At 46.7% G+C, this 21805-nt stretch overlaps 2 protein-coding genes across 10 annotated transcripts in view; both read right to left on the bottom strand.

The window, feature by feature from the left end:
• Nucleotides 1-357, bottom strand: part of NFRKB (nuclear factor related to kappaB binding protein) — a 254050-nt gene extending 253693 nt beyond the window's left edge. For 2 of the 3 annotated variants that reach the window (XR_009747360.1, XM_061476195.1), the window contains exon 1: nucleotides 184-348. Coding sequence is in view for 2 of the 3 variants with exons in the window: in XM_061476195.1 (XP_061332179.1) it covers nucleotides 184-318 (135 nt within the window). In the remaining variant the exon portion in view is untranslated. Of the gene's footprint in view, nucleotides 1-183 lie in introns of all 3 variants that reach the window. The other variant, XM_061476196.1, reaches the window with a different exon arrangement.
• Nucleotides 358-2297: 1940 nt separating this feature from the next.
• PRDM10 (PR/SET domain 10) overlaps nucleotides 2298-21805 on the bottom strand; it is a 41983-nt gene continuing 22475 nt past the window's right edge. For all 7 annotated transcript variants that reach the window (XM_061476096.1, XM_061476095.1, XM_061476100.1 and 4 more), the window contains 12 exons: nucleotides 19985-20212; nucleotides 14770-15117; nucleotides 12965-13120; nucleotides 11829-12008; nucleotides 11008-11118; nucleotides 9728-9928; nucleotides 8589-8732; nucleotides 7482-7652; nucleotides 6138-6278; nucleotides 5570-5738; nucleotides 4856-4968; nucleotides 2298-4316 (listed from right to left, as the gene is read on the bottom strand). In XM_061476096.1, coding sequence (XP_061332080.1) covers nucleotides 4080-4316; nucleotides 4856-4968; nucleotides 5570-5738; nucleotides 6138-6278; nucleotides 7482-7652; nucleotides 8589-8732; nucleotides 9728-9928; nucleotides 11008-11118; nucleotides 11829-12008; nucleotides 12965-13120; nucleotides 14770-15117; nucleotides 19985-20212 — 2199 coding nt within the window. In that variant the 3' untranslated portion in view covers nucleotides 2298-4079. The remainder of the gene's footprint in view (nucleotides 4317-4855; nucleotides 4969-5569; nucleotides 5739-6137; nucleotides 6279-7481; nucleotides 7653-8588; nucleotides 8733-9727; nucleotides 9929-11007; nucleotides 11119-11828; nucleotides 12009-12964; nucleotides 13121-14769; nucleotides 15118-19984; nucleotides 20213-21805) is intronic.

Below are 21805 nucleotides of genomic sequence, written 5' to 3'. Positions count from 1 at the left end.
GTTCTATCGCTACAGGCCCTGATGCAGAGCCCCTCCCCAGCACCCTTGTATCCCCCTTCAGATACAGGAAGGCTGGAGTTCTTTCCCAGGCCAGTCAGAAACACTCTCTTCCTCCCAGTTTGCTCTAAGCCCCATAGGAGAGAGTTAAACACGTTCATGAAGGCTCTGTGAAGCGCTACTCACATCCTCCAGCAGGTCCTCAGGCAGGCTGACCCTGGTGGTGCCCAGCATGCAGTCCTCCATGATGCGGGTCCTGCCTCCATCCCCGCAGGGTCCCAGCTCCAGGGGGTCGGTCAGCATGTGATCCAGGGAGTCCATGCTTCACCCTGGCCTGCTCCTAAGCAAGGCAGCGAGGCCCTCAACAACCCGAAATGCCTACCCCAGGTGAGGAATGATGGAGAAGGAGCTTATTTAAAGTCAAGGGCGCTGAGATAACTAAGAGATCATAAAACGAATGCAACTGTTCCATCGCAACACCAGTTAGGCCAACAGAGCGCTTCACAGTGTGAGGCATGCCCTGGGACAGGCAGACCGGGAAGCAGAGGTGACCCCCTTCACTCTGCTTGCCACCTTCAAGCTGTTATCAATACAGAACAGGAAAATAACAGATGTAAAGCCTCAAAACTGTTGTCAATAGAGGTAAATAACAGGACAACAACATACCTAAAGCCTAAAAGCGATATTAATGCGCGAACCCGACTTCTCCAGCCTTCAACTTGCACCCATGAGCCCCGTCCCCCCTCACGCACCAGCTGACACCGCCTCACGAACCACCTTAAACCGACGCTGAGCACAGGGCCGGCAACCGGATAACCCCCCTCATTCCATACCCGCTACCCCGGCTCGGGGCGCGGCTCTCACAGCACCAGCACCGCGGTCACCCCCTCACCGGGCCCGGCGAGCAGCGGGAGGGGATGCGGGGATCCGGAGCTCCGCGGCCCAGGCCCGGCTCCCCTCAGCCCCGGCGCCGAGCGCTGCCCGCGGTGAGGGGGCACCCGTGAGGGGGCCGGCCCGCACCGGAAGGCGGAAGGCGGGCGGTCACAGCGCATGCGCGATGGTGTTCCCTCCCCCGCGCCTGCGCGGGGCTCACCCCGTCTTCCTCCGTGTCGCGACAAAGCGCGTCGCGATAGGGCAAAGTCCCCCCCCCCCATCGGCTTTGGTCCAAGTGAAGAGCCGTGATTGTGGTTTGTAGAAAAAAAAAAGGGGGGGTAAGGTTTATTAATGGGTTTTTTGTACAGCTGCGGGGTTGCACAAGACGATGAGCACGACAACGGTCACCACCGTACAGTAACAGACACAGTTAAATAGGAGGGGTGCGAAGTGGGGGGGGCTCGGCTACGAGTGGGCGTATTTGGACCCAAAAATGCCACGGTCCAGCAAGACGTTTGCTGGCACTCAACTGCGGGCCATCAGGGCGCGGGTTTGGGTTGCTCTGGTTTAAAGGTAATACTAAATCGTGTCCTTTCTGCACTGCAGAAATGGGGATAATCCATGCACTATTGTCTGCGTCCATGGTGGCGGTGTTTTTTAAGTCCATGGCGTTGCTTTCATGTCTTACTTTGGAAGGAAAATTCATCGTATTCCCAGATCCCGGGATGGTGCTGTGGCGACGAGGCACGTGTTTAACACGGGACACCATGACTTCCTTAATGGATTGCCTGGCCGATGGCATGAGCGTGCTGCTGTTGCGGTGGGACAGAGTAGAAACTTTGATAAGGAAGACTGGAGTGCAAAGAGGCTGGTTTAGGATTGGTTTTAGCCTTTGGGGATAGTTCACAGCTTTAAACAAGTCTCCTCCTGTGCTTCTTTCCAATAAATATAAATAGAGCAAAACAGGTTTTACACCCCTCATCTCCAGTACCATTAAGGCAAACTCATTTGATGTTACAGACTTTTACACCTTTAAGATACCTCTTGTAGTGCAGTATCCCATTTCCAAGTCTCCTACTTTCCTGCTATTCACACCATTTTTGACTTGGTACAAGAGCATATAGCAGCCTAAGGAAAGCCAACACAAATCTCCTTTCTATTCTCCTACACCAACATCATTGCAATGCCCAGCACTGGAATTCAACAGTCCTCAGGAACATGACTTCATTGGATCAGCAGGAACCACACTCAAGCTGATGGGCTCCCAGGTGTGCTGAATTTAAAGACACTGATCACTGCGTTTGACTAAATGGAAGCTCATGGACTTCACCAACCTCAGGAATGCCCCATACAGTGGTACCCAGGAACAAGTTAATCCATATTTTGGCAAGTCACCTCAAAGCTCCCTCAAAACACCTCTGCCTGGCCAGTGTTCTCCATGGGATTTATCTCCTCACGCACAGTCACTCCTTCCACACCATATTAACAGATGTGTTAAGTACCAAAAGCAATACCTGCTACAAGGCTTCGCCCAGAAGAAACCAGACTTCCTCTTGTCCAGTCCAAGTGTGAAGCTCCCAAAGAGCTTTAACTCCATCAGGGCTGATCCCACAACATCTGTGGAGCTTGCCCACCTGTGTAATCCTCATCTAGATCTGGAGTACTTAGGTCAAGGAGTTGCACATTCACACGCTGTGGCACAGAGAAAACTAACCCAGAAAACCTCTCTCATTTCTTCAGTCTCACAGGCCATAAAGACAAAAGATCCTTCTTTGCTTGTGTTTTATAAATACACGTATGCTGTTGTGCACAGACAATCTGGGGTGAGTTTTCAGGCAGTGATTGGAAGTTTAGACAGACACAGTACATCCCATCAGGAGTCAATGGAGTTGTAGTTCTATTTTTGCACATACCAGAATGCATTAAATAACCAACAAATAAAAGGATTATGCAAGAAAAAAATGATAATTACACTGCCTTAAAAAGATAAACCTGCTCTTTCCCTTTCTCCTGGTCAAGCATGGCATGAATTCTGGACATAGACCAGGCCTACCAAAGCAGGAAACCCTCAGAGATGGCTTTGTGTCCCATAAACAGTGGTCCACTAGCGTGTTTCTTGTATGCTTCCCGAGTCCAGGGCTGGTCATCTTACGGAAATGTCCAAAGAAATTAACTGCATTGTTAACAAGGCTTTTGGGGGAAGAAAATAGAGTAACCAACTCTCCATCCAGTCTTCAAGGGGAAAAATGGTGACAACAGAGATAACTACCCTGCCTCTTCAGAGGTGTGCTCCTGCACCCTCATGTTCTCCTGGCACAGCTACCTTTAGGTTACAGCAGAAGCTGCTACATAGGCTAAGGTGAACCCTTTTTGTCTGTTTTACTGGGCAAAAAGGTGATTTTCCCTGCAAATACTGGAAGGGAAAAAGAGATAACAGTGGCTCTGTAATACCCTTACGTGCTGCTACAACCTCCATCAGTTTGCTCCAAACAACACGGGTTTAAGACTGCACTTTTCCTTCTTTTGGAAGGTGGTAAACTAGGGCAGGGCAGGCAGCATGTAAACAGTTCTTGAGGGCTGGAAAAATGAGAATAATAATTTAATGGACTGCTTGGGCACATCTTCACAGCTTCATAGTTACATCCATCCCCTCACATGGACACTTGGCTGCTGCTGCTCTTTCTCTCCAGGCAGTCTGCTCGCAGCGAGCAGATGATGTTCCCTTTCACCTTGGCTGCTGAAACGAGGACATTGGAAGCGGTTCTGCCCTATTCTGGCTATTTACACAATGGCCTCCTCTTTAACAGCTCCTAGTAAAAACATACATACATCATCAGCCAGTTAGCCTTCCATTAGGGAAGCTTTTTCCCCATAAAATTGAAGTAACAAGTTGTTTACTGGAGACACTTCCAAAAAGGAAAAGTAAGGGTCAGCAGACATGCCCAAAATCAAGTCCAGAGCAAGCAGAAGTTTTACTTCTCCTCTTGTCCTTTTTGTTAAAAGCTGCATAAAGTAACAACCCAGAAGGATTTTGAGGGTACTTCTTCATGGTCACCAGGGACTTGAACCCTCTTAAAGCGTTAACAAGAGCTCCAAGATTTTAGCTGAAGTGAGCATATACTTTAAACCATATTTAACCCCAGCATACCCATAGATCTGGGCTCGGGGGGGAGGTGACAAGTACGAGCAAGAGACACCACAAGGCTTCTTCATTCATGTTCTGCTGAGAAAGTTCTGGGTTTAGAGATGTGCACCTCGCTGCTGCCGCTCCCATTGGTGGTTGTAGTGATGATGTACTGGGTGGTGGGCTGCTGAGTGCCTGTTTGGGATTCCAAGGTATCCGTGGGGACTGGGGGCTGGGGAACGCCGACCTGGACCTCACTGGGGAGCGAAGAGTTTTGTTTGGCTTCCAGATCAGGCTGACCTTCAGATATCACATAGTGAGTCTGCATGGGGAATATGGAAAATCATCATCATTGCACCTTGTCTAAGTTCCCTGTTCTAATTGTCTGTAGCTTTCCTGTTGCTGTGCTGGAGACATTTTGGTATGAACTTGGAAATTAAGTTTTATTTCATTTAAATGTACCCAAGAACAACCTAATGCTTGCCCTTTGTTTTCAAGTACATTGGGCTACTTTCTATTTGGTTAAGCTAATGATGCAATCAACCCATCACTACAAGTTATAACAGCCATTCTTAATACTGCTCTCAAAGTTCTTTGTTCTCCACATGCTATACAACTTGCATTTCCAATATCACGCAGAACAACCACCTGCCTCCTCATGCTAGATTGCTTACAAGGTAAGACAGCAGTGACTCTTAGTCTGTAATCCTACAGGTAACAGAAAGCTGGCAAAATTATTCTCTATTCTGTGTGGCCCAGTATTCACTTTGGCATCTTTTTACCCTTCAAACTGTATGCTTAAAGCCTGATACATGACTCTGGATTAAGAAAACCCAAAAAGGCCATGATGGTTCTTCTTACCTGAGTAACTGCTTTCACTTGCCCCGTGTTGACAGTGGTGACTGGTGTACCTACAGCAGTCTCTGTGATCACGTACTGGCCTTGGGGAATGGTCATCATCTGGATCTCAGATGCTGAAAATGGAAATTGGAGAATCAAGACCTTCAGTCAAACTCAAAGACCATCTTGAAGGATTATATCTTATGTCAGTAGCATATCAATCCTGAAACAGTGGCTGCTAAACAGCAGTTCAGGTACTGTAAAGCCTTGTAGAACTCTACAGACCTCAAGAGATTTAGTGCCAGCTAACATGAGCTGCAGATTTGGCAATTCATTCATAGACAACACATCCTGTTCTCACCTACATCACTGAATTACCACCCAGAGCTGCACGGACAAGAGGAATAGTTTCACCATACCCTCAATTTCATCCAAATTTGAGCTAGTCCCTACCCAACGCACGCAGTCTTGCTGAATACAACATCCTTGGAATAAAGGAGCCCAGTCTGCCTGCTCAAATCACATACCAGGTCATTGTGGACCTACAGTACAAACTGCTACTACAACCATTTTCATTTGTCTGAAACTATTTCTCTCCTTAGATGTGTATAAATATTAATCACAGATCTTAATGAGCTCTGAAAATACTATCCCATTTGGTAGCTGGAGGAATGGAGCACATCTTAGTCCCATATGTTAGTCAGATTCCTAGGGAGAGCTGCTGCTGCCACTTACAATAGCTCCGAAACGAGTTCCACGTGCTGGGAAGATACGTGTGCTGGACTGAAGATCCCTGCTGCTGCTGGAGGGCTTGGGTTGGTGTCGATGTAGCTGTCTGCATCTGTGAGGGGCTGAGCTCCTGCTGAGATTGTTGTGAGGAGGGACTCAAAGGCTGAGCCCCAACCTAGGAAAGGTAAAAGCATTCTCAGTGTAGTAAGTTACAAACATATCTTGTTTTAGTAAGGGATAACATGGGGGCAGGTTCTATAGCATATCCTGTGTGACTCCTTGTAAGAAGGGAGTCTCATCTCCTTTCTAGCCACCCTTTAAATACTACAACATGGTGATAAGGTCTCCCTGCAGCCTTCTTTCTCCAGGCTGAACAAGCCCAGTTCCCTCAGCCTTTCCTCACACAGCTTCCCAGTCCTTGGATCATCTTTGTGGCCCTCCTCTGGACCCTCTCCAGCCTGTATAGTCAGGACAAAAACTGAACCACCCCCCAACAGCATGGAGAGCTTCAAGTATTTGAGGAATGCCAGTTTCCATTTACATCTTTCAATTGGCTACGTTTAAGTTGCACTACCTGTGCTGACGACTGAGGTGCTGCCGAAGGCTCTGTGACCTGGATGTGCTGCACCTGGATAGCATGCTGGGTGTAGGTCTGGGGGTCGTGAAGCTGCCCAACGTCCACTGTGGAGTGCTGGGACTGGTGAGGTGAGGTAGCCTGGGAGGAAAATGGAGAAAACAAACATAAGAATACCAAAGCAGCAGTCCTGTAAACCCCTTCTGTGACACAAGCTCTGCAACAGTGAGCTGTGAACCTTAATGAGACCATGGAGCACTCCTGTTCAAGCCAGTGTTTAACCTCTCTTTGCTCCTGGGAGATCAAGAAATACATTTAACAGCTGTAATAGCACTGAGATGGTTACATCTTAAGTCACCCCACTGAAAAGGCCGTGCTAAGGGCATACAAGCTGTCAACCAAAGGGTCTGAAAACCAGGACCATCATTCTTTGTAAGCTTCTTTCTATAAAATAGATACATCCTCGAGATCTGCATACCCAGAACTGGTTTTTGATACCACTCTGTATCAAGACAAGTGCTCAGACTCTTACTGATTAAAAGCTTTTTGGAGCAACACTTGCTAATGATACCAATTGGTGTAATTTAAGTACAGGTCTAAGATCTTGATAAAATTAATACTAGCAATCAGTATTCATGCTCTCATATCATTACAACAGCCACTGTCAATATTAACTGGGGCCAGGCCATTATTTAGTCTTTATTAACCAAATTCATAACTTCATTTGTAATGAGGAGCCAGAGAGAACAGGGAACTGCAGACTGAAATACAAGCACGTGGTACTTTCAGCTTCACCCAGTGGATACCAGACTTGAAGGCTATGCCCATTCATTCCAGCTCCCCAAGTTATGCTCCTCAGCTCGGTTGCTCCAGTTACACTTTGGTTTTATTTGCAGGAGGCACAGAAAATTGATATTCTAATAGGTGACACAAAGGGGAAAAGCAAGCAGCTCTCTGTACTTCCACACTTTGGCTCTGGCTCACTGAGAACAAGGAAGGACAAATTAGTCTTCAACTGCAAAAACGGGTCACCCACTGACCCACTTTCCCAGGTGCTGGAAAACCTTCCTAGAGCAGACTTGAGCAAAGCTGCCCAGATAGGCAGAACTAAACTGAAGTAGCACTTCAGTGTCCAGCAAGCAGACCAAGACCAGCAGGATTTATGCACAGTACACAATGCCTACAGAGGGAACCCTACAATCAACCAGTTTATCTATGAAGAAGTGTGCACCATTCTTTGTAACTACTCCTTAACAAACTTCCGAGTGCTACAGCCCCAAGAAAGCAACGGGCTTGATATGGAGGGACTCAAAAGCACATCAAGTCCCCCACCGGGCTACTCACCTGGGCCACTTGCACAACCTGCAGCTGTATGTGCTGAGGCTGCTGCAAGCCAGTTGTGGGTTGCGACACTGGGATGTACTGGATCCGCTGGTAATCTCCCTGGGGAGTCCGGTAGTCCGTGGTGAGGGTCTGGGATATCTCTGTCATTGCCTGGGTCAGTAAATCTGTTGTCTGAGCAGGTAGAGAACGATACAGACCATCATCAGTTGACATCATATTGTCAAGTGGATTGAGTACTTCCACAGGGCTGTAGTTATTTTCGTCACACCATGGGGCCTAGACATTGAGTCACAAGAGCTTAATGTGTCCAGAGGATGGGGTCATAAGCAGTCACCAGCGATTATCCACTAGAATTGGTCTCTTCTGTCTAAATGTGATGGTCAGGACCTTTGAGGACTGATTTATGCAATAATAATTAAAGAATTAATCTTCTGACTTAATACTATGCTATTAGACAACAAAAATCCTGCATCTGCCAAGAGCTGACTTAGTTTTCAAGTCAAAAAGTGCTTCTTGGATATACTCCACCTTCCCTCCTCACCTACCAGAGTGAGACTTTTCTTAGCTGTATTGCCTAAGTGTGTAAAGACATTTGGCACCCTCAGGTTTATGAAGCCACCAGCATCCTGGTTGAATCTACACATTTGAAAGCAGAACAGTCTTTTAGCCACTTAGAGTCTTCAAACAGGAAGTTTTAAGTTGTGATCAATAGGATTTTTAAAGCTATGCAGCATCCCAGCACTGCTAATGAACACAAAGCTGATTTTTCTAGCCTCAGCTTTCACCTCCTGATGTATTAACTGATGTATTAACAGTGAACAGATCAGCTACTGGAGGTATGCATCAACCAGTACTGCACTGTCCAAAAGTGTCGCTGCCCGTGGCATGGGCATGAACTGGATGATTTTTAATGTCCCTTCCAACCCAAACCAGTCTGGGATTCTGTGACTACAGAGATCTTGTCTCCTCTGCACAGATTGATCCAGTCATTACTAAACAGAAGCCACTCTTTCAAGTGGTGTGTGCCAAATAAACACTTAAGACCAGAGGCCATTGGGCTGTTTGTTTCCCTCTGTTGGCCTCATTTAATGTGTTCCACGTGCTTACCACAACCGTCTCTCCAGTAGTGCTGTCGGTGGATAGAACAGCAGGAGTGGAGCTGATGACAGCCGTTGCCAGCGGCGCGTGGATCGTGTTCGGGAGCTGAGCAAACTCTGGGTGCTTCTTGCGGATGTGCTGGACCATCTTGGTCTGCAGAGAGATGTAAGAGAGCATGAGGAAAACGGTCAGTAAGTCTGCTTCAGGTCAACTGACATCAAAAACCATCACAAAGTTCATACAATCATGGAATGGTTTGGGTTGGAAAGGATCTTAAAACTCATCCAGTTCCAATGTCCCTTGGACACCTTCCACTAGAGCAGCTTGCTCCAAGCCCCTGCATCCGACCTGGCCTTGAGCACTGCCAGGGATGGGGCAGCCACAGCTTCTCTGCGCACCCTGTGCCAGCACCTCAGCACCCTCACAGGGAAGAGCTTCTGCCTAAAAGCTCATCTCAGTCTCCCCTCTGGCAGGTTAAAGCCATTCCCCTTGGCCTGTCCCTACAGGCCCTTGTCCAAAGCCCCTCTCCAGGTTTCCTTTAAGCTCTGGAGCTGCTCTAAGGTCTCCCCTTCAGGAGCCTTCTCTTCTCCAGGCTGACCCAGCCCAGCTCTCTCAGCCTGGCTCCAGAGCAGAGCTGCTCCAGCCCTCACAGCATCTCCATGGCCTCCTTTGGACTCGCTCCAACAGCTCCACGTTCCTCTTGTGCTGCTGCCCCAGAGCTGAAAGCAATACTCCACGTATGGTCTCACAAGAGTTGCTGGTCATTAGAGCTATCTGATGCTGAAATGTTGCCTCAAATACCACAGCCTATAAGCTTTATACAGCCAGATCTTTTGGGGACCTTGTCCAGAGGTCACCTTTTCTGCATTTTGTTCCCCTACTCCTCTCCCTTGTAACTGGCAGTGAGGAATTTCCAAGCCTTTCCATTTGTAACTGCACCCTGATAACACTACCATGTGTTCTTTCCAGTTCATTCCCTCTCTTTAGGGAATTATTTTGCCATAAAACAATCAGGCTGTGCCTGCATTGTCAGCAGGCAGCATGAAACCAGCACTCTGACTCGGAATGAGAGAGCTTTGCTTGTGGGCTGACAGATACCACAGGGAAAGAGCTGGTTTTTACCCTCAGCTATATAACAGCCCTCATACCTTGCTGCTGTACTGCTTGGAACAGTGAGGACAGCAGACTGGAGGGGTGGCAATGGTGCCTGTGAGCTGGGTGTGGGTGCTCAGCATGGGATCCGGCTCTCCTGGGCCTGCAGGACGCAGCTTCCGGATGCTTGGAGGTAGCTCAGCACCAGGGTGGTTCTTCAGGATGTGTGCTTTGCGCTTACTGGCACTCTTGTACACCTGCAGGGTAAAGATCTGGGGTGAAAATGGTGCAGCCCTGATGTCTGTAGAGAAAACAGCTACCAGTTATCTTTATCTGGAAGGTCTGCATGTCACTTTAGATACTACATTTAGTTCAAGCCCCAAACAATTACAACATAATGCAGGAATATACGTTCACCTTCCAGTGTTTACTCAACCTGTAGAAGCAACTCTTTCTTGTGTAGCATGCAGAAGCCATTGGAGACTTTGTCATATGCCTCACCAAAACATCAAAGCAGGACATCAAAGAGGAAAACCCTTTCTGCCCCATACCTGAAGGTCAAATGTCAGAGAAGCCACTGATCACCAAAGCTGTAATTTGTCCAGTGTTAGTTTGTCATGGAGGGTTGATGCCTCCATTCTCACACCAAGCATCACACTGTTTGAACAGCCTTTACTGATCAACATACTCTTTTTAGGCACATTGAGAAATGAATATTCTATAGTATTACTTAAACCTATCTGGGTTTCATTTCCCTTGAAACAAAAGGAAGGAGGCATCATGAAAGAATGATGACAGTCAAAATACGCTCCCTGGCAAATAAAGGCCCACAAGCATAAAAAGCAAAGGCCAGGGAATAAGAACAGAAACCCAAAAGCAGTGCAGGAGCAGCTTCAGGCTTCACTGAACACTGGGAATGACTGGCATGTGACTAAGCAGCTTAAAATAAAAAGGGGTTAGAGGCTCACTTTTAGAACTGATGCAGAAACCAAAAGGAGTGAGTGTGCAGTAATTAACAGACAGATTTACTACTTAGTCCCGGGCAGCAAAAAGTTATGCAGGTCTAAGGGTGAGTGACTGCTGGCTGGCTCATGGTATTAAGTGTTCCAACTCCAAAGACAGGGGAAAGAACTGCAGTATTCAATGAGCATTCAGCTGCCTTGGCCTGAGTGCATTTCATCTTAATTCATTTGTCTGGACAGTACTGCAGGGATGTTGCTGGCAAGCACCCCAAAAGCAAGCTCCAAACCCTGCCAGATGTTTCTATGCAGAGATAAACTGGTTGCATACAGGTCTAGGACTGAGTTATACTCCTACGGGTGTCTTCCTTACATACCTTATCACAGTACTGACAGAAGTAATCTCTGTTGGGTTTGATAATGGGCAACGTGAGCTCTGGCACCTCTTCTATTTTCATGTCTGGATGTCTCTTTGATAAATGATTCACCTTAAGAGGAAAAGGCACAGAGAAAAAAGAGAGTATTAGAGCTGGAAGCTGAGGAATTGCTGCTTCTCCTCAACATGGATAACAGCCAGGCCGAAACTGTAGTGATGGCAGCCAGCAGGACAGAAGCATTTGCTGCTGCAAAGGCTCTTGTGCATTCAGTCAGCTGCTGAAGGTCTTGCTAGATCTCATTCACAGTTTCTCTGATCAAATTAAGATGGGAAGGGGTAGACCAGCTTGCCAGAACTCTTGCAGCAGAGGTAATGTAAAAGGTCTCTACGCAGGGAGGCCTTTGCTAGCCGAAATCACAACCCTCATGAAATACTTGCAAATAAGCTCTCCTGCTGCATAACACCCTTTACACAGTGGCAGGTAGAGGGCATGGCCAGGAGAGGCTCCTCAAGAAGGGGAAGAAGCAAAAAACAGCAAGACAGTCAGGAAAACCGAGGCAGTACAGCTGAATCAGGTGATATATTCATCTCATGTTCTATTAAATACACATCAGCCAGCATTACTTAGTGTTGAAATGGCATAGTGACAACCAAGCATACAGCAAAGGCATTAAGACACAGCTTTAAAACAAGATGTATCATCTTAGCTATGAAGTTCACCCAGTTTCACAGCATCCTTACGTTCCAACCTTTGAAATTCCATCTTCATTCCTTAACAATGCATCAAAATGGAGAAGCGGGAAGGGGAACTGGAGCGCTCACCAACATGCCCCTGCGGCGGAAGCCCATCATGCAGAGCCTGCACTTGAACATGAAGCTCTCGTAGTCAGTGGACGCGATCCGAGGCTTGAAGGTCTTGGAGCGGCTGATCCGATCCGCTTTCTTGGCCTCCCTCTCCGGGTTGTGCATCCTCTGCATGTGCTCTCGCAGTTTGTCCTTCCTCTGGGAAAGGGCAATCGGGGAGGAAAGCATCAGCACTGCTACTGCCTTTCCTACCTGTTACAAGAGCCACAAGGCGAGTTGCTGAGATGTATCTGTTGGGCTCTCTCTGGTGCCATGAATTGGTTGCATTCCCAGTGTTGTCCCAGCAGGAACCCATCTGGGTCTAGGTTTAGCCTTCAAGCCAAGCTGAGGTTGCTCAGCCACAAAAAAAGGAGCCAAACTAATGATAATTTAGTAGGCTCCACTCTGGCTTTTCTTTGAATTTATCTAATATATTAGTGCTTAACTGAGTATGGCTGGAAACTTGCATCTAATAATGCTCTTGCCTGAGAACCTCACATCCTACCACAGTACTGAACCTACTGCCTGGATGCAGTCCAGCCTTTCTGGTGACACACACACTGTCTAGAAAGTGCTTCTTCACCCCAAAGCATCCAGTCCCTCAGTATCCCATAAGAAACCAAGCGACGAGGAGCAGGCTGCTGCCACCACAGTCTTCCTAGCTCACAGTCTGCTCTATGTGTTCTGGTGGGATCTGGAAGGGCATCTGGATGTCCTGTGCTGACAAGATGGATGGCACAGACGCAGGCATCTTGGCCAGGAATATTATTCCTGGTTTCAGCAAGAGGTTTCCTAATATCAGCAAGAGCTTTTCTAAACTAAACTAAGCAATACAACCCAAGCACCTGCAATTGAGCTGCATAATGACCCAGCTCTTCATGAGCAGATGGAATATTATTAGAAGTCAGATTTGATAGGCAAGATGCTTATGCTAGGGTGAATCCTGCCCCTTGCCCATCAGAAATCGGTGTTGTCACTCCCATATGACACAAAGCAGCACACGCAGCTTCCACATGTTCATTTCATCCACCTTGGAGAACATGAACTCATCTGCTTGGAGCAGGGTAAAGAATGGTGCTCCTTCTCCACCCGCCATCAGTGAGGACTCCCTTTACCTTGAACTGCTTGCCACAGGTGGAGCACAGGAAGTCTTTGCGGTCCGAGTGGCGCAGCATGTGGAGGCGCAGCTTGTCAGGGCGGCAGAAGGCTTTGTCACACTCCGTACACTGGTAGATCTTCTCCGAGTGGAAGCTGCGGACGTGCTTCTTCACCTGCAGAGGCAGAGAGTAAACAGAATTCATTCAGAAGAGAGGAGTATGTGGTAAAACAGTGCAGGGAACTCTTAGCACGAAGGAAGAAGGCTGTAACAGTTCTCCGCTCTGCTTTGGTTTATAAAGTGCTTTATTGGAACAGTTGATCCCTTGGCAATTGCCTCCATAAAGCCAAAACATTTGTATTATGCATCTGGATGGACAAGTTGATTTCCTCAAGACTGATGATTCCTGAAGCTATTGTATAAGCTGGGCACTTCATAGGTGGCCAAAGACCACCATGTACCAGTTTTACTGCATCATCCTCGAGTTACAGCATTTATCTGAGGTTCCTTATCTTCATTTATAAGGAATCTAAACACAAGGACCAATTCCTTTCCACCAGAATGGCAATTCCTTTGGCGTACTGCCCCTGACCCATCCAGTGTTTTGGGGTTTTCCCCACCTCCAATAAAGTAACTAATGAGGTTTGACATTTCAAATCCAAGCACTATTCAATATATGGATCCCTAATTAAATCCTTGCTGTCTCCTAGTACTTATCTGAAGTGGAACAACTTGGTATCTGTTCCACATCAAAGTATTTAAGTAGGCAGCAGTCTGTGGTGACTAGACTTTATGATTCACATAGCACCAGCTGATAAAATAAGGTTTAATCTCCAAAATAGACCTGAATTGCTGGGAAAAAAAAGCCATGGGATGTCCTTCTGGCTTGATCAGTTCCACAGGAAGGTTCATGGGGCATTAGGCTGCAGTACAGCAGTTCTGAATCATCCCTGTTCCTTGTTCAACCATTACAGAAAAGAAAGGGGTTTTGCCAGGATGGAGTTAGCTTAGTAAATGACTTTTCTGCATCCTTTCCTCTCTAACCTATTGGATAGTCTATCAGCTTCTATTGATTTAAATTGGATTTCTATTTAAATCAGGCAGCTCAGCAAAATTTCTCAACCTCTACATCCCTAGGAAGGGTAATGAATGTGTGCGTGGTACCACTCGGTTCTTCCTTCCTGAACATCAAAATAGCACCCTGGAATTCTATTAACCATCTTCTGCAGTGGCTCTGCACACTGCACGAAGTCGTCCCGTTACTCACTACTGCAGTGTAACCTCTTTCCTAAGCAGAGTGCAGGGAAGAAGAATAAGCTCCCCACCTGAAGCCAACGGAGAAGTCAGGAAGCAGAATATCCTGATCTGTTCTGGTGTTTCTGCAAGGATTCAAGTGAATTATCCTGACAGAAACAGGCAAGGGATTAAAGACTCAATACCACCATTTGTTTTGCTTCAGAGTCTGAATGACAAAGGACAAGGGATATTGAAGCACATGCAGAAAGACAATTCCTTTTTGTGCCAAGGATCTGCACTGATCGAAAGGAGTCAGAACCTCTGGTTTAGGAATCTTTGGAGAATAAGGAACCACTCTTACTGCAGTGCAGTGCCAGACTGAGGTACTACAGCTGATCATGTAGCAGAAAGAGCACTGCAGGGGCGTAAGACAGCAGCTAGCAATGCTTGGTCACTCTTCCTTTTTCATTTCCAACTGAGGTGGACCCCTTTATCTTGTGAGAATGAACCGACATGCAGCAGGACCCAAGAACAGCACTGCAAAGCTCACAAACAGAGTGCTTACACAAGACCTGGAAGGCATCTCACCTGGATAAAGTCTGGAAAGCGTTTCTTGCAGGTAGGGCAGGTGAAATAGCCATCGTTGACATGGATGGCCACGTGGTCTTTGAGCAGATCCAGGCGGTCAAAGGACTCGGGACAGAAGATGCAGGAGTATGTTTTCTGGTCCATGTGGAACTTCATGTGGCTCTCGAGAGCCCCACTGTTGATGAAACCCTTGTTGCAGATGTCACAAGTCAAAGGGCAGTTCCCTTCCCGCCCGTGGAAGCGGAGGTGCTGATCCAGTTTGTCCTTTTCCCTGAAGGCCTTCCCACACTGGAGGCATTTGAAGGGGCGAAAGGATTTCCGGATGAAGAGGTGCTGGAGAGCTGCATTCTGCAGGAAACAGAGCCTGTTATTGTTATCTATAGATTCCACATCTATTTTCAAGGTTAAATATACTTCAAAACCAAAATGCTTTCATGTTATACTATCCCCATTTCACGTAAGCAGAGGCTGTGACAGGCAGAACTTAAGGGATAAACCTGCAGTTCCACACCATTAGGAGCACACAAAGCAGGAGTTTCCTCTCCAGTCCCTGTTTCTTGGCCATTTTTGTCTTTAGCATGGCATTTTCCTGTAAAATAAAACTAAGTCCCCTCTGAAGTACACACCTGGTCCCTAAAAAACAGCATCTGCACCCACAAGGATGTGCAGCAGTGGTTTAGCATTGCCTGGAAAGCTTCTGGTGGAACATACATTCAGGAGATGCTAGCCTAAAGCTTTCTGTTACCATCAGAAAGAACAGACTCTGAAAACATTCCAGCAAGGGCAGAATGGCAGGTTTCCCAGCAATGGCTAAGAACTTGTGAGCAATTTGCCTGTCTTTGCCGTTGAGCATCCATCATGTGCTAGAGCTTGAAAATGAAGAAGAGAGATGAAAGACAAACAGAAGTGCTAAATTGAGAGGAGCTCTGATAGATTCTGTTGTCTGCTCAAAGGACAGTTGATTATACACAGCCCAACTTGAAATTGCTTTTCTTGGTACTGCAAGAAAAAACAAGAATATGGTGAATGGAGCATGATGGGCTTTATGTGAATATTCATCCTCAAGTTCTGGGCTGCTCTTCTCTGGTTTTTTCCACTCCTACTGCACACAATTGCTCTTTTTAGCCCCTGCTTTGCTTTGGTGTGTGCTTTCCTTAGGTCTACTTTTCCTGTATCATTCCACGGTTGTTATCTCTTCCTTTTCTCCCCTTCAGATGAATAGTATAGAGTCCCAACACTAGCACTGTCTGCTGGAGGAACAGATGCTGCTGGACACGCTGTCTGTAGAAACAACCAAGTGTGGCCTGCACCTGCATTTCAGTATTGGATGAGGATTTGTGTGTGGCAAAGTTGGAAGTCCATCCTACCTCTGCGTGCACGAAACCCCACAGCACACTATCACCAATCGTGTACTGAAAGCACACTGCAAGAAGCCTAAGGAATATCTGCTCTTCTCCAAACTAAGATCTATACCTCATCTTTTACTGCGGTCTTCCCTTTTCAGATGTCACACACAGAGCCTACATGATGATAGTTCAGAGAAATAGCACCAGACATCCCTGGCACCTGTGCTTGAACACATGCAACGTTACACACTTCAAGAGATACGTGCCAGATATCTGCAAACAGATTTCCCTGTTCCCTTTCTCCTCCTCTTGTGACAATGTCTGGGCTGACATGTGCTGTGTCTCTTAAGTGTGTGCCAACAGCTGACATGGAGAAAGTAAAGTCAGGAGCAAGTCTGCTGGAACGAGAGAACAGCTTGGGAATACTGTGAAGTGCTGTGCTAGAGATTATATTAGTGGACCTGAATGATCCTTTGCACCATCTGAACTGCAGAGGGAAACCTACACTTTCATTCCAGAAAGAGGAAGATGACAGCAACTGGGTTTCTTGCTGAATTGTCATCATCTCCATTCTCCATTTTACCAGGGGAGAAGTGAGGACAATGGGAAATAGATGGATCTGCTAAGTCACACCATGAGTGAGGAAGACAGGCATGTGCTGGGTGAAAATTCATGTGTTGCTTGGACTCAGAAATAGGTAGTTTTCCCCTTAACTAGAGGGATATGCTAAGAAACCAAATAATTGAAGAGATGCACTTCAAGTTCTTAGCTCCACTATTACCATACTTTGCTCTTTGATCACTGGTAAGGTACCAGGAGCTGACTGGTTAAGACTTCTATACCATGTAAATCAACATAGTCCCATTGCTACCTCAGAGGCTACAGAAGGGTGAAATGTTTTACTGCTTTATGGTTAAATGAGCTAGCAGCTATTACAAAGAACAGAAAAAGAACTAAGTGTTGTCTCATCAGCTGATAAATTTGATCCAGTGCAAACAAGTGCACAAACAGATCCTCCCAAACTAAGATGATTATTATAGTATTCCATCCAGCAGTTTACGCCTATAATATTCACCTTAAACTTGCAATGAATTAGTATGGAAAGAACTAGAAGAATGCAAATTGTTATTCAGTTAACACTTAGTTCTGGACATTGGTTGCTTGAAGAAGAACAAATGTGACAATTTACAATGTGGAGGTCAATAAGGAAACACTAAACAGAAGCTGGACAAAACAACACGGAGGATGATGTTGCTATGTACCATTCCATTAGATACAGCAAAAACCCAAACCAAACCTACCTGCAGCTCCAGCTGAGCAGGCAGCATTGAGGGAGAGAAAAATAGTTATGTTATGCAATGGACTTGAAACCAGAAGCCTTCACTTCTGCAGGTCACCACGAGGGCCAGCTCTTGTAGCTGGAGTTTACTCTTTACTTAGGCATAACTCCTTTGAGGTTCTTGCCTTAGGAAACACTAAGCAGATCCTCCAGGTTTACCCTGTAGTAGTAAATGCCTGAGGGGAGTTAAAGGGCAAAGATAAACCCCACAGATCATCTTGAGGGTGTTCTGTGACCTTTCATGTTTTCTCAGAGTTGACTAACAGTGATGTGATGCAGACTGCAGAGCCATGGTGAGAATGAAATGCTTTTAGCAGGAGGGAATAATTAAGGCAGGATGACAACAGGGCGAGGATTACAAGAGTGGAAAAGTTAAGGAGCAGGGACTTCTTTTAACCTCAGCTTACTGTTTGTACTCTTTCTTATACAACTGGTTGCATTTCTTTCAGCACATGATTTGTGCTTTCCAAACCACATCCCTATCCCTGCCGGTGTTTGGGGTCAGCACATTGACACTCTGGACACTGCCCCGAACTGAATTAAAACCAAGTATTTCTTTTGGCTGCAGACCAAAACCTCCCTCTCATTTGCTACAAGAGTATCTTGAAGGGTGGGTGTATCTTTTCAATACTGAGGACATCACTACCAGATTTAAGGCAGTCTGATCTTCAAGGAGACTCCACTCTAAAGCAGAGGCTGAAAGTGAACTGATCTTATCAGGATTGGAACCCTGGAGCACTAGAGATCAGTGCTTCTAGCTAGAATGAAAGCACTCTGAGCATCACTGCCTCAAAGCTTAGAAGAGTTGAAGCAGTTCACAAAGAATTACTGGTTTTGAGAATTAAATCCTAGATGAGTAATAAGGAAGATACTGAGCTACACAGGTCTCCAGGTCAAGACTTCCTACCTGTTCTTTGGAAGCAAATGATATATATACATTTTAAACCCGTATGTTGGCTTGTTTGCAGTATTTTAGTGCATGTTATGGGAAGGAGGTGCTGGGAACAGTTGGACTGAATGAGTGCTCACAGGCTCCTAGAGCTTGCTGTGATTTTACACTTGTTAGTTTCCTTTCCTCTCAAGTTCTCATTGCTCACAGCCTGATGCAATACGGAAAGGTGCTACACAACCATCCATCTGCCATTCTGCCCCTGCCCTGAAGCATCTCCAGGACTCTGCTGTAGGGGAAGTTAGGGAGATTTGGACATAGAAACATGTCACTGAGGACTAAACCACCACTGCACTCCTCTGAGTTGTCATCCACTTGTGATGAATTCCCAGGGGACAAAAGCTGAGCCACAAGGCAAAGAACTTCAGAAGTTCTGTCCCTTTTTTCCCCTCACATTTACTGTCCCAGAAGACCTCAAGTTGACATCTTAGGTTCCAAAATGCAGGGAAACAGGCAACACTTTCTAATCCCTTCTCCTGAGGAAGCTGTGGCATCTTGTAAGCAGTAAATACCCACGCTCTTCCCTGTCAAACACTCAGCATCTGTCTTCATGCTCCATTATCCACCCTTCAATACATTCAGTAAAAATCCCCCAAGCTTTTAACATACCAAAGTCAAATGACCGGTAGGAACTTGTCATTCAGAGAGTGCATCTGATACGGTTACAAATTCTGCAGTCTTAATGTGCCTCAGCCAACTTCTTCCTTTAAGATATTCCACTGCGTTTATGGGGTAACACCACCACTGGTCTCATATATACTGCTATAAACTGAGAGCAAAATTTGCCTCAACGTCTTCCTATATGGAAAAGTTCCTCTTTTCCCATCCTTTCTCATCCCCTCAAATGGATTCTTACCCCAATTGCAGCTGCTCCCTTCTGTAATCAAAATTTTACACATGGAAGAGAAAGAGAAAGATTGGAGGCTAAATAAGCCAATCTCACACTTACATGGCTTGAAGGATTATTTGCTTGAATCATTTCCCTCCCACACACAAGCAGAGGAAAAACAGCTCACCCAGTTGACACAGAGCTCAGGCTGAAAGCGTTTGCTGTCAGTACAGAAATCTCCTAGCACAGGTTTTAGCTTAAAGACACGCAGGTTTTTTGACCCCAGGAAAGGCTTTTTTCACTAACTATCACCACCTAAATGAATCTAAACTGAGGTCGTGGTTCCTCTTTGGCAACTATTCGCAAGGGAAGAGTTGTGAGGGGCACAGATGGTGCTGTGAGCAAGTCTGTGCCACAGTACCATGATTCAGCCGGCTGCCTGAAGCACTCCTGCTTGCCAGCTTGGATGGACTGTGTTTCTGTGAAAGAATTCCTGTGCTGGGATTGAATCTGCTCCAACTGGTGACCTGTTCTCAGTAGCATCTCATGATATACTAGTTCTTTACATGAGATTTGCCTTCCTCTCAGTGCAGAGAGGCTGAAAGGAACGAGATGCTTTATTTGGGATTTGGATATAGATACAAGAGTGGGAGAAAGACCAGCTGGGTCCTGGCAAGCAGGTCCAGTGTTCTCCACGTGGCAGCAAATGGAGAGGGAGAGAGAAGATGTCACCTGCTGCCCTCTTTGCTTACCCTGATACGCTTTGCTCGCCTCATGTCATCTGCTGTCATGGTGCTCTGCGTGGGCACCGGGCTCTCATCGTGCTGCGCCTGCATTTGTAGCGGGTGGTTTTCCGACTGCTGCTCCAGCGCAGACTGTGGCTCTGGTGGCACTGGAGTCTGCTCCTGCTGCTCCAACCCGTTCAGTGTGGCTTGTCCGGCCTCATCAAACTGCCCCTTGCTGGAAAAATGCAGCAAGTCCTGAAATCGCAAATCATACAACCAGTGATTATTCCCCCCACCCACTGAAAGAGGCTTTGATAATACTCAGCAGGCAGCAAGATCTCTACATGCTCATCACAAGCTGGAAACAAAATGTTTCTACACTAACATGTTCCTACTGTGTTCCACTGATGCTCGCAGCACATCACCTCCACCTACAGCAACAACATTCAGAGCGCCAGGGAAGCAGCGCTGCAGGTTGGTGACTCTCTTCATAGACTGGCTTGGGTTGGAAAGGACCTTAAGATAATCCAGTTCCAACCCCTGTTCATGGGCAGGGATGCCTCACACAAGATCATGTCACCCAAGGCTCAACCTGGCCTTGAACACTGCCAGGGATGGAGCATTCTCCACTTCTCTGGGCACCCTGTGCCAGCGTCTCAGCACCCTCACAGGGAAGAGCTTCTGCCTTATCTCCAACCTGAACTTCCCCTGTTTCAGTTTGAACCCATCACCCCTTGTCCTATCATTACAGTCCCTGATGCAGAGCCCCTCTCCAGCATCCTTGTAGCCCCCTTCAGCCACTGGAAGCTGCTCTGAGGTCTCCACGCAGCTTCTCTGCTTCAGGCTGAGCAGCCCCAATGTTCTCAGCCTGGATCCATGCAGGAGGTGCTCCAGCCCCTGAGCATCCTCGTAGCCTCCTCTGGCCTTGCTCCAACAGCTCCATGTCCTTCTGATGTTGAGGACAACATCCTGGCCACCATATTGTCTGACTGGACACAGATAATCAAAGCAACCCAGCTGTTAATAGCCAAAGAAGATCTTCTGCTCATGACTCATGACTGCTACTGCTTTAACCAAAGGTGACATAAGATGACCCATGAGGAAACAACCCAAACCACTAGCAGAGACCAGGGAAAGCAGAGAATTTGTGTCTCATTGTTGTCACTTTGAAACATTATCATGTATTGTTATGCACTGTATTCTCCTGTCTAACAAACAAGCTGGAGTGCTGGAGAGTGACAAACGAGCTGATTAAACTGTGCACTGTGCCTTTTGCCATCCAGTTTCCAAGCTCTGCACGCTCTCATCTACCCAGCTGCATGCATCATTTATATTTATCACACAAAGCAGTTTGCCTCCTCTTCCACGTAAAAGGCAGGGTGTCGGGAGCAGGAAGCACATGCAAAAAATCTACATTCTTTTTGCAGAGGTTCCAGTAACTCCTCTGCAATGGAATTCTCTTCTATTACAAGAAAAATAATCCAACATGGATCTTTACTTGACAGCACTTAATGCAAACCAAGGCAACTTAAAAGCCCAAGTCAGGAGAGGGAGCACTAGAAGTATATCATACTTTGGTACTGCCAAAGCACAAACACAGATGTGGGAGAACTAAAACAGGGATGTGCTAGAAGGAGTAGAGCTGTTGTAAACCACAAACGCTTACCAGCTAAGAGACACTTAGAGCAATACACCAGTCAAATGTCTAGTCCTGCTCTAGGGGGCTAGTTCCCACAGTTACTGACCCTAAACTGTGCTCACAGCATCCCCAGTCTCAAGCTGTCAGGCAGATGAACTTGTGCTCAGTCCTTAGTGACACAGACCAACTTCCAAGGGCTTGGGATACAA

This window comes from Pezoporus flaviventris, unplaced genomic scaffold, assembly GCF_033815535.1.
Source record: "Pezoporus flaviventris isolate CSIRO_AGI_PZ_B2104156 unplaced genomic scaffold, CSIRO_AGI_Pfla_v1 ptg000093l, whole genome shotgun sequence".
Lineage (NCBI taxonomy): Eukaryota > Metazoa > Chordata > Aves > Psittaciformes > Psittacidae > Pezoporus > Pezoporus flaviventris.
This window is presented reverse-complemented; position numbering and strand designations above follow the sequence as displayed.